Source organism: Carya illinoinensis, chromosome 9 (assembly GCF_018687715.1).
Source record: "Carya illinoinensis cultivar Pawnee chromosome 9, C.illinoinensisPawnee_v1, whole genome shotgun sequence".
Lineage (NCBI taxonomy): Eukaryota > Viridiplantae > Streptophyta > Magnoliopsida > Fagales > Juglandaceae > Carya > Carya illinoinensis.
In genome coordinates this window covers 11,535,747-11,548,580 of record NC_056760.1, presented here as the reverse complement: position 1 = coordinate 11,548,580, position 12,834 = coordinate 11,535,747, and the positions used below count along the sequence as shown (strand labels likewise).

The following is a 12,834-nucleotide window of genomic DNA, read 5'->3' as shown; positions in this document are numbered from 1 at the left end:
TAGTGAGGGAAATTCGTTGCCCTTGAAGAGCACTTCTTAACTTATTTTTTTCCCTCATATACACACTAAAACAATCCTTTGCAACCGTAACACGGGATGGAATCGTTACCCACTTAGGGCAAACAATAAGCATAAATTTCTTAAAACCCTCTCCTTCAACAAACCTAAAGGGTAACTCATCAAGAATTATCATCTCTGCTAAGCTTTGTCTACAAGCCTCAACACTAAAGGCTATAGACACAAGTTCCCCACTACCACTTCCTCCATCCGCCTTCCAAGCTAGGGTAGTTTGAGACTTATCCGTCCTATTAAAAGGACATTTCTTACATTGTTTTTCAATATGATATTTCATAGACTTTGTACCGTTGGTCTTTGTATCACATGCATACGAAGCAGTACAATAATTACATTTAGCCCTAGGTTTACTAGGATCACCGTTTGGTATTCTAGTAAAATGATTCCAAACCATTGACCTATGTCTACCACTTACATTGGGTGCGGGTGGAGGTAGGGTTGTACCACTTTGTGTAGGCATACTTGACAATACATCATCTGTAGTAGAATCTTGAATCTGGTCCATCTACAAAAAAATACTAAAAGTCAGTAAATGAACTTGCATAAATGTTATTATTATATAAAAATAGTAAATATTATAAACTGCACAAAAAAAAAAATCAGTATATGGCCTAAAGTAAGAACATAAACTTAGGGAAATAGCAAATTTGCTAAAAAAAAAAAAAAAAAGTTTGCTCTCAAAGCCGTGTGGTTAAGCATATGGGTTTCTACTTTAAACTTTGGAACCCCCTGGAAATGTAAGATAAGTGTTTAGTATTGGGAAATTTCAAGTTTTCTTTTTCTAATTTTTTTAATTTTTATTTAGCTCATTTTACATATAATAGATTTTTTTTTGGGTAGTTTATTCAAGTTTCAATTATACTAAAAAGGGTAGATATAAAAAAAAAAAAAAATTCTTTTATATGAAAAAATAAAAAAATATAACTAAAAGCATTTCATATGATATGCAAACTTGAAAAAATTAAAAAATATTAGAATTATATAGTAGGCCATTTAGACTATTCTCGATATAGTATCAACCATAATTTTACATTAGAGTCTCAGATCAATTAAAAACAATAAAATGATTGTTCAACTATATATCTAGCCAAGCCCTAAGCTTACACTCAATGTCCCAAATAATAACTAATAAGTAAGAGCAAGCATGAGCCATCACGATTCACAGGCAATGTCCATTATCCAATCATTTACTGCTGAATAAATTATAAATGAAAAATGTAACCAACTACTCAAATACAAGCCAAATATTGTTCCCAACTACAACAAAAACCAACTAAACTAAAACAACATAAATTGAAATCAATTACATGACAAACAAGATAAAAATAAAAAATAAAAATTAGGCAGCCTTTGCTTATTCCCATTCCAAGTTCCCATTCCAAGTTGTGCTTGAAGAAAATATGATGATTTCAAAAACAAAAAAACATGAAGAAAATAGTAAAACTGTAAAATACGGTAAATACCTAACCTAACCAAAAAATCATACTACATTTGGAAATTAGAGGCATTTATTACCTTTAGAGGGAACTGGAACTGGAAGGGTGCGATTGTGTGAATCACCGTTTGGAGGGGCCGGACCGACTGGTTTGTGGGAATCACCGTTTGGAGGGACTGGACCGGCTGGTTTGTGGGAACTGGAAGGGTGCCACGGAAGGTGTAGGGTGCGACGGGAGGGGCTGTGATGGCGCCGTTTGCGATGGAAGGGGGCGAAGGCCTGCGATGGAAGGGGGCGAATGGGTTTGAAAGGTTAGGGCATCGAGGAGCTAAGGGGGGAATTGGGAATTGGGAATCGATAAGCTGAGGGGGGAGAAGGCTTTTGCCTTCTGTTTAGGGATAAAACGACGCCGTTTGGGGTTAAAATAACTCTAAACGGCGTCGTTTAACAAACCGGTTTTAAAATTGGTTTCCCCTGGACCTAAACGGCGTCGTTTAGGTCCAAATTTACATTAAACGGCACCGTTTTCTATAATGTCTAATATGTTCATCCAATTCTTTTATCTTCTTGGCATTTAAATTAAAAAATATTTAAATTAATATAATTAAAGTTAAGTAAACTAATTGATGTAATAAATTAATAATGTAGATTATTTCATTAACTCAAAAAATAATTAATTAAACTTATATTAATATATTAATTACTATTTTATTACTAACTTAGAGATATAGACTTATAGTATGTCAATGAATTAGTGAGCTATATTAAACTTATAGATGCAAATTTTTTTATATTAGTAACTTGTTTATCTAATAACTTTAATCATATCATAGATAATAGTTATATTAGTAATTAGTTAATTCACCTACTAATTAGTTAATGGTGAATTTAATCAATTGATAATAACTAATTGACATTAGTTAATTACTAGAACATTAATTTAAATTTAAAGTTTTATATTGTTAAACTTTATGGTAATATTTTAGATGAAAATTGCATAATTAATTATACAATTATTATATAAAATAATATATTTAATATATTTAAAAATTTATTTAAAAATAACAATTTTCTATTCGGTTCGGTCCGGTCCAAAAAAAACAAGGACCAGGACCGGACCGAAAACCAAATTTAGATGATCTCTTGGACCGAGACCGACCGGCTCTAAGGCCGATCCGGTCCGGTTGGTTTTCCCGGTCCGGACCGACCGACTTTCACCCTTAACGACAATGACATTGAGTTATATATAGACGTGTGATAATGGATCCTAAACCGTAAAATTGGTAACCTCGAATTATCATATAATTGGAGGTTGCCATTTATTAAATGTAAAACACATGAAAGAAATACTTCTGTGTATATTCTGAATATCCGTATTGTAAAATATTACAAGGTATTTATACTACAAAGGGTAAAGTGAAAATGAGTGTAATTACATGTAAGGACAAAATAAAATAACATATTACAATAAGAATTCATACAAATTATTATAAAATGTAATACTCCCCCTCAAAATAGAGAGTAAATGGAATGAACTCCCATCTTGGCTATCAATGTAGAGAATTGGTGACTGCCCAAGGTTTTAGTAACAACATCAGTAAGTTGATGTTGAGAACCAACATGAAATGTCTTAAGAATCCCAGCTTGAAGCTTGTCATGTACAAAATGGCAATCAAGCTCAATATGTTTTGTGCGCTCGTGAAAGACATGGTTCGTAGTAATATGAAGTGCAGCTGTGTTATCACAAAACAAATTAGCACTATTAGAATGAGAAACTCTAAAATCTGAGAGTAAGGAAAGAAGCCAAACAATTTCACAAGTTGTAGTGGCCATAGAACGATATTCCGCCTTTACTGATAAATGAGAAACTGTTTATTGTTTCTTAGATTTTCAGGACACCAAGGAATCTCCAAGAAAGACATAGTAGCCTGTAGTAGATCTATGAGTATCAGGGCATGAAGCCCAATCCGAATCTATAAAAGCTTTTATCTGAGAAGAAGAGTCAGCTAGAAAAAATAAACCATGTCTTGGAGTGGACTTGATATACTGCAGAATACAATGAGCAGCTTGTAAATGAGGCTCGTGGGGCTTATCCATATACTAACTAAGCCGATGAACAGAGAAGGTGAGATCTAGCCGTGTAATGGTAAGATATAACAATCTACCAATTAATCTTCTAAAAACAGAAGGATCAACCAATAAAATGTCACTGTCTTTATTGAGTTTCAAATTTTGTTCCATTGGAAAAGCTGCTGGTTTAGCACTAAGAAATCCAGCATCTTGTAATATCTCAGGAGATCTGATAACTTCCAAACCAAGGAAGTATTTAAGCTAACACAGATCTTTTAACTTAAATTTAGTGTCCAGCAACAGTTTCAGTCATCAACAGCAGGTGAATCATTATTGGCAATTAAGATATCATCAACATACACAAGAAGTGCAATAAAAGAAGCATCATTGGAACGAGTAAACAAGGAATAATTAGCTTTAGACTGATTAAAACCAAGTTCAAGAAGAGTATTAGAAAACTTAGAAAACTATTGATGAGATGCTTGCTTAAAACCATAGAGGGACTTGTTTAATTTGCACACTTTAGAGTCCCCCTTAGTATAAAAAAACCAGGAGGAAGTGTCATATAAACTTCCTCAAGTAAATCCCCATGTAAGAAAGCATTATTCACATAAAGTTGAACCAAAGACCAATTCTGAACAGCAACTATGGCAAGGAGTGTACGAACAGTAACCATTTTTGCTACAGGGAAAAAAGTTTCAGAATAATCTAATCATTCACATTAAGTATATCAATTAGCAACCAATCGAGCTTTGTAACACTCAATAGAGCCATTAGCTCTATATTTGATTTTATAAACCCATTTACATCCAATGGATTTTTGTCCAATAGGCAAAGAGGTAACAGTCTAGGTATTTTTATTTTCTAAGGCTAGAATCTTGGTAGCCATAGCATCTCTTCAATGAGAGTGTTTGACTACCTGATAATAAAACTTAGGCTCTATATCAACAGTAATAGCTAAAGCAAAGAATTTATGCTTAGGAGATAGTCTATGATAAGAAAGAAAATGATTAAGATCATATGGAATACTTGCTGGTATTGGAACAAAACCTATGGAATTTGATGTAGAGTGTGTAGCAAGAGAGTTGCAATAATAATGTTGCAAATAACCAGGAGCTCCTCTATGTCTAGATGATTTACAAATTGGAAGAGAAATTGTTTCAGATTTTGTTTCGAGGGCTGTTTCAGATTCTATGAATGAGTCTGAATCTGAATGAATTTCTATGGATGATGAGGGTTGTGGTTCAGTATCTGTATGGATGGGAAAAGTATTGGGAGAAGCTGTATTTGGTGAAAAAAAATTATCAACAGGTACTATATTCTTAGGGAGTGAAGATACAATTGAAGGCATATTATAATGTGCAAATATTGATGATTGACTTGGAACAATATTGAAATGCACTGAAGTTGAAGGTGATACAATGGAAAAATGAGATTTAAAAGGAAAGACATTTCGTGAAAAATAACATGTCTTAACACAAATGTATTATTTGTAGCGAGATCTAATAGTTTATAACCCTTAATGCCAAAGGGATAACCAAGAAATATACAGTCGTGCTCTAGGATCAAACTTAGACCTTGATCAAAGTAGAGAGGATGCAAAACAGAGACATCCAAAGGTTCTAAGATGATCATAAGTGGGACGTGATTGAAAGAGTAGTTCCCAAGGTGATTTATTACCTAACAAAGGTGTAGGTAATTTGTTTATAAGATGAGTGGCTGTAAGAATGGCATCACCCAATAAATGAATAGGTAAATTGGATAGAAAAATTAAGGGTCAAGCAGTGTTTAAAAGGTGTTGATGTTTACGCTCAACAACAGAATTCTGTTGATGAGTTTCAACACAATTGAAATTATGGATAACACCTTTAGACTAAAGAAAAGATTTTAAGGAAAATTCAGTACCATGATTAGTACGAATTTTTTAAATTTTTGTATGGAATTGTGTTTTAACAAGTTTGAGAAATTGAGGAACAAGAGAAGAAACTTCAGACTTGCATTTTAAAAGATAAATCCATGTGGCCCGTGTACAATCATCAACAATTGTTGAAAACAAATTATGACCTTCAACAGTGGGGGTAGAAAAAGGTCCCTATATATCACAATGAACCAAATCAAAAGGAAATGTAGACATATGAGAATTATGAGGAAATGATAATTTCTTTTGTTTGGCCAAATGACAAACAAGGCATAGAGAGTCAGTATCTAACATATTAGGCACAAATTTATGTAAAAGTTTCATCCTAGAAACAGAAGGATGACCTAATCTATTATGCCACAGTTCAAATAAGGCATGTTTCGAGGATTTGGAACAAACAAACAACTGTTTAGCTAAATTGGATGCTATTACAGGTAAAGAAGGAGTTTGAAATAAATCACTAGTAGAAGAGCTTGATTGTTGCGGAAAGTAAAGGCCTCCCTTGTATCTACCCACTCCAATCAGCTTCCATTGATTCAGATCCTGTATAAAAATGAAATTAAAGAACAAAAACAAATAGTAAGTCAGAGTCAAGGTTAACTTGCTAACATATATCAATTTGAATGAAAAAGCTGGAATGCAAAGAACATCTCTAAGTATCAGATCCTTAGAAATGTGAACAGTGCCGATATGTGTAACAGATACACTTTGGCCATTTGGAAGCTAGACAGTAGTGTTAATAACTGGCATAAAGGAAGAAAAAAAAAAGATGTTAATGGAACCATATAATCTGTGGCTTCCGAATCAAGAATCCAAGAAGATAAACAAAGATTAGTAGGTACAATACAATTGGAAGAAAAAATAGATGGAATATAATAAGCGTCTATACCAGCAATTGAAATAGAGGAAACTGCATTAGCAATGTGTGGTTGACAGAGGAGGTAACAGATTAGATGGCTGAAGCATAGCCAGTAATTGCTAATATTGAGACTCAGTTAATGAAAATGGAGATGAAGCCAAAGAAGTATTGTCAGAGACAACTTGATTGACCATGGACTGCTGCCGTGGCTTGAATTTGTATCCAAGTGGAAAACCGTGTAGTTTGAAGCATTTCTCAATAACATGACCAACAAGGCCACAATGCTTGCACACAGGATGTTCTTTCTTGAACACAAGCTTCATAGATCGATTAGTATCATATTTAACAGTAAAAACATGATTGTCATGTGAAGATGCAGGAGATATAAAAATCACATGTTGCTATTCCTCTTGTAAGACAAGGCTGAAAACCTTGTTAAGAGAAGGCAAAGGATCCATTAAGAGGACCTTAGCCCTAACAGAGGTATAGGACTCATTCAAACCAAAAAGAAACTAAAGTATGCGCTCTTGTTGAACATAGGAATTAAGTGTGTGAACAGCTCCACAAGAACAAACCGGAATCGGTTTGTAATTGATTAATTCGTCTCAAAGATCTTTCAACTTAGTAAAATAGGCACTAACAGTCAACTGGCCTTGAGAAAGAGTCGAAATTGACTTTTGCAATTGAAAAATACGGGGCCATTCTTCTGAGAGAATCGCTCCTTGAGATCATTCCAGATCTCATGTGCCGTATTAATGTAGAGAATACTAGCAGAAATCTCAAACGAAATAGAGTTAAGAATCCATGAAATTACCATATTATTACAGCACAACCAAGAAGGAAGCATTGTATTGACAGGGTATGAAGGTTTGAGAATGGATCCATCGACAAACCCTAACTTATTCTTCGCGGAGAGCACCATATGCATCGATCGACACCATGAGTGATAGTTATCTCCAATTAGAGATTGCGTAACAAGAACAATACCAAGACTATCTCCTGGATGAAGGAAGAAAGGACTAGATGCTTCGTCCATGGAAGAAGAAGATTTTGGAGCCATGAGAAGAGAAAAGTGAAAATCGTGAAAGAGACGTGCGGAAGTAAAAGAAGACTCTAGAAAACTGATACCATATTAAATGTAAAACACATGAAAGAAATACTCCTGTGTATATTCCAAATATTCATATTGTAAAATATTACAAGGTATTTATACTACAAAGGGTAAAGTGAAAATGAGTGTAATTACATGTAAGGACAAAATAAAATAAGATATTACAATAAGAATTTATACGAGTTATTATAAAATGTAATACCATTATCATCAATATTCTACATTGTGACTAATGATAATATAGAGTTTTTTTTTTTTTTAATAAATTGTGAGATATGGAATTGTCACATGATTATTGTTCTGCATTATGTCCAACCTTGTCATAGACACTGTCATTATTCTACATTAGAACTGTTTATAGTCCCACTTTTACTGTTTATGACGTTATGTTAATACCATAGTTTTCAACAATACCGAAATGTAGAGTTGTTCACGGAGCAGCTTCTTCATATTGAACCGTTAAGACTGGTACGAGACTCGGTGGCTGGACCTTCTTGTTTACTCTTTCTTTGATTACTGGGAGTCTGGGTATATAACATTGAAATCGTGTTTTTGTTTGCTTGCCTCTCTTTCCTTCTTCTCATTTCCTTTTATTTTGTTTCCTCACCAGAAATTGATGGCATATGTGATGACGGTATTGGACTTGATGCACATTCACAAAGGGTCCAAGATAGTTGTATATATTTTACTCAAATGTGTTCCTCATTGGTGCCTTTCTGTTCTCATTTAAATTCTAAAAGCCATTAGGTACGGATCAAAGTGATGTGATTTTTGTAGTAGTTGAAATTGAACATTGACATCACAACTAAAGAAGAAACCAGGGGTAAATAACTTTTATCTTTACATTAACTCATGATCCAAAAGACCATTTGCAATCATCTTCTTAGCTAGTTGTCCACTCAAATCACAAGAGACTGCAGTGAAAAAGCGATGCCTTAACAAGATAACAAAAGTTAAAAGTCAAATGCAACAATCATTTCTGCCATCTAACACGATATACAGTGATCCTTAAGGATGTACATAGTATTTACCATTCTAAACAGTCTCCTTCAGTCAGTTCAGAGGTTAGCGTCGAATGGAAAGAAAAGACCATACAATGAGATAGAAAAACCTAACTCCATGGCAATGGCATAACTACAAGATACTACTTGCCACTAACCCACGGCACATTCATTCTCAGAAATTACGAAGTAAAACAAAACATGTCATCTAACCATGTCATAGCACCCAACAAAAAAAAAAAAGAAGGATAAAGATAACGAGTCTTCACTATTTGTGCTTCCATCACAAGAGGCCACATGCCATAGGTCACCTATAAAAGAAAAATAAACTTTTCCATCAGTTTTTTGGCACAAAACGGACGGTAAGCAAGATATTTTTTTTTTTTTTTTTATAAGTAGACAGCAAGCAAGATATATATTGGTTAACCACCATAATGGATACATTGGTCAATAGAGACAGCCATAGCTGCACAATAACTGCAAAAATAAGCCCCCTTTTATGCAAAATATTCATTGAGGGTTGAGATATTTGAGGTTAAAACCCCTAAGAGTTGGCTCAAATTTGCTGGCAGAGACATCTTTTACCTTAGGGATTAGTCGAGAACTAGAGCCTTATCTAGGGCAATGAAAGTTCTCAGATACCTCGTCATCAAAAGGGTTGGCTCAAGTGGTAAAGGCATTGGGCTAGGTCTAAGATTCAAATCCCCTTAGGTGCAAACAACCTCTAGGGCCCCTCGGACTGGGGGATTTTTCCCTTAAGTTACCCGAGGTACACTTGCGGGAAACTCCTTGTCGAGAGCCTATGCACTCCGAGATTAGTCGGGACTCTGTTCTCGGGCACTCGGTGTCAGTAAAAAATGATCAGATCTTTTTATTTGAAACTCACAAATGCTAAAGGATTGATGGGGCTGAACGCCTCATCAAAATAGTTCTCAATAAAGAGAAAAAAATGCTGTAATAGAGAAATCCAAAGTGAAACAGAGAGTCAACAGGCGTGGCATCAGGCATTCTGAATGTGAAATATTCGCATATAAAAGTGCATGAGGGAGAATTACAGAAATTCTGCAGATAAATAAATTGGACGTAAAAGGCAGAATGGCATGGAGTTAGTTAATACAACTACCAGGCATCATGACCGTTTGAATAAATGATGGCGTGCTAACATCTCCGTTATCCCAAGTGCAGAAATGCTTTCACATCCGAGGAGCTCATGAAGGTTTGCATCACATAATATCACCATTGAATTTAAAGGATCCTACAACCATACAAGTAAAGCCACTAAGATTTAATTTCCAAATGGGAAAACTACCAAAAACAAAACACAATAATTTTAAGTAGTGGAAAAGGCCAGCTGGGTGAGAACAGGATGTTAATTATAGGGAACAGATAAAATCATAATGTGTATAAAAATTGAGAAACAAAATCAATCTATCAGAACAATCTTCTCATATGTATGCTGCTGGTTGGAGAGTGAAGACGGAGAAGAGAGGCTAACTTAAAATGTAAATTTTATACTTCAGAGGTGGGGGGTAGGGCGAATTTTTGCACCAGGCTACCTACCTCCAAATGGTTAACCTTAATGTACTCCCAAACACGCCTTAAAACCTCAGATTGAAGCATCTCCCTTCCTCCAATGCCCAAAAACTTGGCAAGTGCTTCAGATATAATGACAGGAGATGAACCCGGTTCGGTACTTTCAGTTGTAGACTCAACATCTACCTTCAATCGTTTAGCTTGGCCTGACTCCTCTGCAAACATCATGTGGGAGAAAAGTCACTAAATCAAAAGCATCATAAGCCAAAATAATTTGCATCTTAAAATATTCTTCTCAAGCCTTACTCAGAACTTTTGCCAAGAGAAAAAAGATCCAGAGATAGAGGATCTCCATCTCAGGCCTCAAGAGCTCTTAAAAAAACTATACATCAAGAACAAACAGGCAAGACTGAGAAATAAAAAACATCATAAGAGAAAATAATTTATGTTTTGTGCCACATTACATACTTGTAGGTTCAAGTGGGATAATATGTTTGGCTAGCAGCTTATTCATCTTGAACATGTCAGTACAGTCCGTCTCAAATACCAAGCGCAGAGCATCATTACAAATAATCTTTCGTTTGTTACTTGGATCTTGGAGGTTATTCTTCCTTATGTATGCCCACAGCTGCTTCACAATCTGAATCAAGCAAACCAGAGCTTCTTAGGTATCTATGTCAAGATTATATCATAAACCCCAATACTTCAGCAAACTGATAATAAAAAAGCCAAATAAAGAGGATTATGACAGATCAGGAGATGACAACCTCAGTCCTTGGCAATGCTGGCTCACCAACGATTGCCTGAAGTTCAGGAGTGACCCCACAAACTTTGTTTAAACCCCCTGGGCCACCTCTTCTTTTGGCTCCCACCGGAGCACTGCAACAAAATACATTTACATTTTAGAAGTAACAGGGCACTGAAATAAAATGAAACACAATGCACACAACACTTCGGGTCACCATGAAAGCTATTCTTCCTATGAGGGATGTGACATAAAGTGCTTGCAGACATACATGTGTAGATACAAGTGAAGCAGGATTGGAGTTACACATGTCTGCAAAGGCAAGCGGAGTTGCACACTCCTATTTATGCATGTCTGCAGGCCATCCATCAAATAGATAAATGTTGCACATGGATCACAAAACTGTAATCACAAGAAAGTTTAAATTTTCCAAAATAGACAACATATGGACGTCTCTCTCTCTCTCAAAACCAAAAAAGAAAAGAGAGTACAAAGTACATTCCCTTGGCATGGAAATCAGATAGATTACTCAAACCACAGAATGCAAGATGATATATATATATGTAACTTATAAAAATATATCTATATGTATATAAACATAACTTTCATAAGTACTTACACATTTTCAGGCGGGGTGGGGGGAAGAGAAAACCTTTAATCTTCCAAACTTTTACTAGCACAAAGCAGAAGCAAGCCATTCCTAACCCCAATAAGGCCTCCATTTTGGGAAGAAACTTTAGTTGTTGTCGTAACTTATTAGAAGTTTTTCCTCTAATATGCCAAAGCATGCACTCAAAGAATTACTGTTTTTACATTCAAATACAGAAGATAGTAGTTTGACTGGCATTTTGCTAGGTAGAAAAAAATTTTAAAAACTTGTTTTCTTTTTACTTATCAAACTGTTTTTAAGAAAACTTGTTTTTTCTTTTTTCTTTTTACTTATCAAAAGAAATTTTTAAAAAAATCCCACATATGGGAGAGTGATGCTCATTTTGCTTTGAACCTTACTCATAACTCTCGTCCTAACCAATGGAAGACCGAACCCAGAGGTGTGCGTAAAAAAGTGGTGCATGATTTTGAAAATGACTCTTGAAATTAAAACATGTCAGTAGATGGAACCTGAGCCTATTTGTTTTCTCCTACATCAAAAGCTTTCATGTCACCTCGTGCAGCAATGGCGATCACAATTAATGACAGCCCAAAAAACTGTGGCAGGACACTTACAATTCTCTATTATTCACAATACATATTATATTAAGAAAAGGCAAACATAGCAATTCAAAATAATAAGATGAGCGTCGTTGGCATATAATTAAAAATATGCAACTTATGGATGCTAGATTGGGCAAAAGAAACATAATTATCACAAAGAAATACCAATAAAAAACTACCCCAGAAAACGCTAAATTTGGAACCTCCCATAACACCATCCCAGAAATTGAACAAAAAAAAAACCCTAAAACCCTCAACCAAAGCAAAAAAGAGAACCTTTGCTTCGGGGTCTCAGGGGTGGCATTTGGAGCGAAAGCCTCGGGCTTGGTCACCAGCGGAGGCGGCGGCTGAGGCGGAACCTGTGCAGGCAGTGGACGGGGCTGAGGTGGCGGAGGTTGGGGCTGCCGGAATGTGAGCTCGTCTGGGCGGTGGTGAGAATGGGGCTGGAGGGCAAAATGGGGAGGAAATTGTTGGGGGTGGGTGGAGGGGTACTGAGGGTGGTTTCGGAGGGCAAAATGGTCTTTGGGGGGCTGGAGGTGGTGGGACTGTCGCTGGGGCGGTGGCTGCGGGTGTGGCTGAGAGTGGGAACGGATGAGGTGGTCGATCTGGTCCCGGATGAAGCCGGCCTTGTGGGATAGGTCTAGCCCTAGCTTGGCTTCCAGCTGCTGGATGACGCCATCTACTGTGTTAACAGTGTTACGGTCGGATTGAAGGAGTACAGACTCCACCCCTTTTGCTATTTCTTGGTCGGACACCATGGTTTCACCTTCATATAATAACCGAAAAAACGGACTCAAACGGTTCTCTTCTCTCTGCTCTCTCTCTCTTTCTCTCTCCTCGCCTATCTCTCTCTCCCTGTCTTTCTCTCTGTCTCT

The 12,834-nt window shown here is 36.0% G+C and overlaps 2 protein-coding genes across 2 annotated transcripts; both read right to left on the bottom strand.

Moving 5' to 3' along the window:
• Window positions 1–2,848: 2,848 nt before the first annotated feature.
• LOC122275606 lies at window positions 2,849–7,621 on the bottom strand. Its single transcript, XM_043084729.1, has 3 exons — window positions 7,172–7,621; window positions 5,931–6,041; window positions 2,849–3,243 (listed from the first exon to the last, which is right to left on the bottom strand). Exons 1-3 carry the CDS (start codon window positions 7,415–7,417, stop codon window positions 3,061–3,063), a joined length of 540 nt encoding a protein of 179 aa, XP_042940663.1. The 5' UTR covers window positions 7,418–7,621; the 3' UTR covers window positions 2,849–3,060.
• An 800-nt stretch (window positions 7,622–8,421) lies between these two features.
• Window positions 8,422–12,834, bottom strand: LOC122275602. Its single transcript, XM_043084724.1, has 6 exons — window positions 12,236–12,834; window positions 10,770–10,881; window positions 10,471–10,642; window positions 10,030–10,217; window positions 9,593–9,724; window positions 8,422–8,780 (listed from the first exon to the last, which is right to left on the bottom strand). The coding sequence occupies exons 1-5, from the start codon at window positions 12,715–12,717 to the stop codon at window positions 9,599–9,601; spliced, it is 1,080 nt and encodes a 359-aa protein (XP_042940658.1). The 5' UTR covers window positions 12,718–12,834; the 3' UTR covers window positions 8,422–8,780; window positions 9,593–9,598.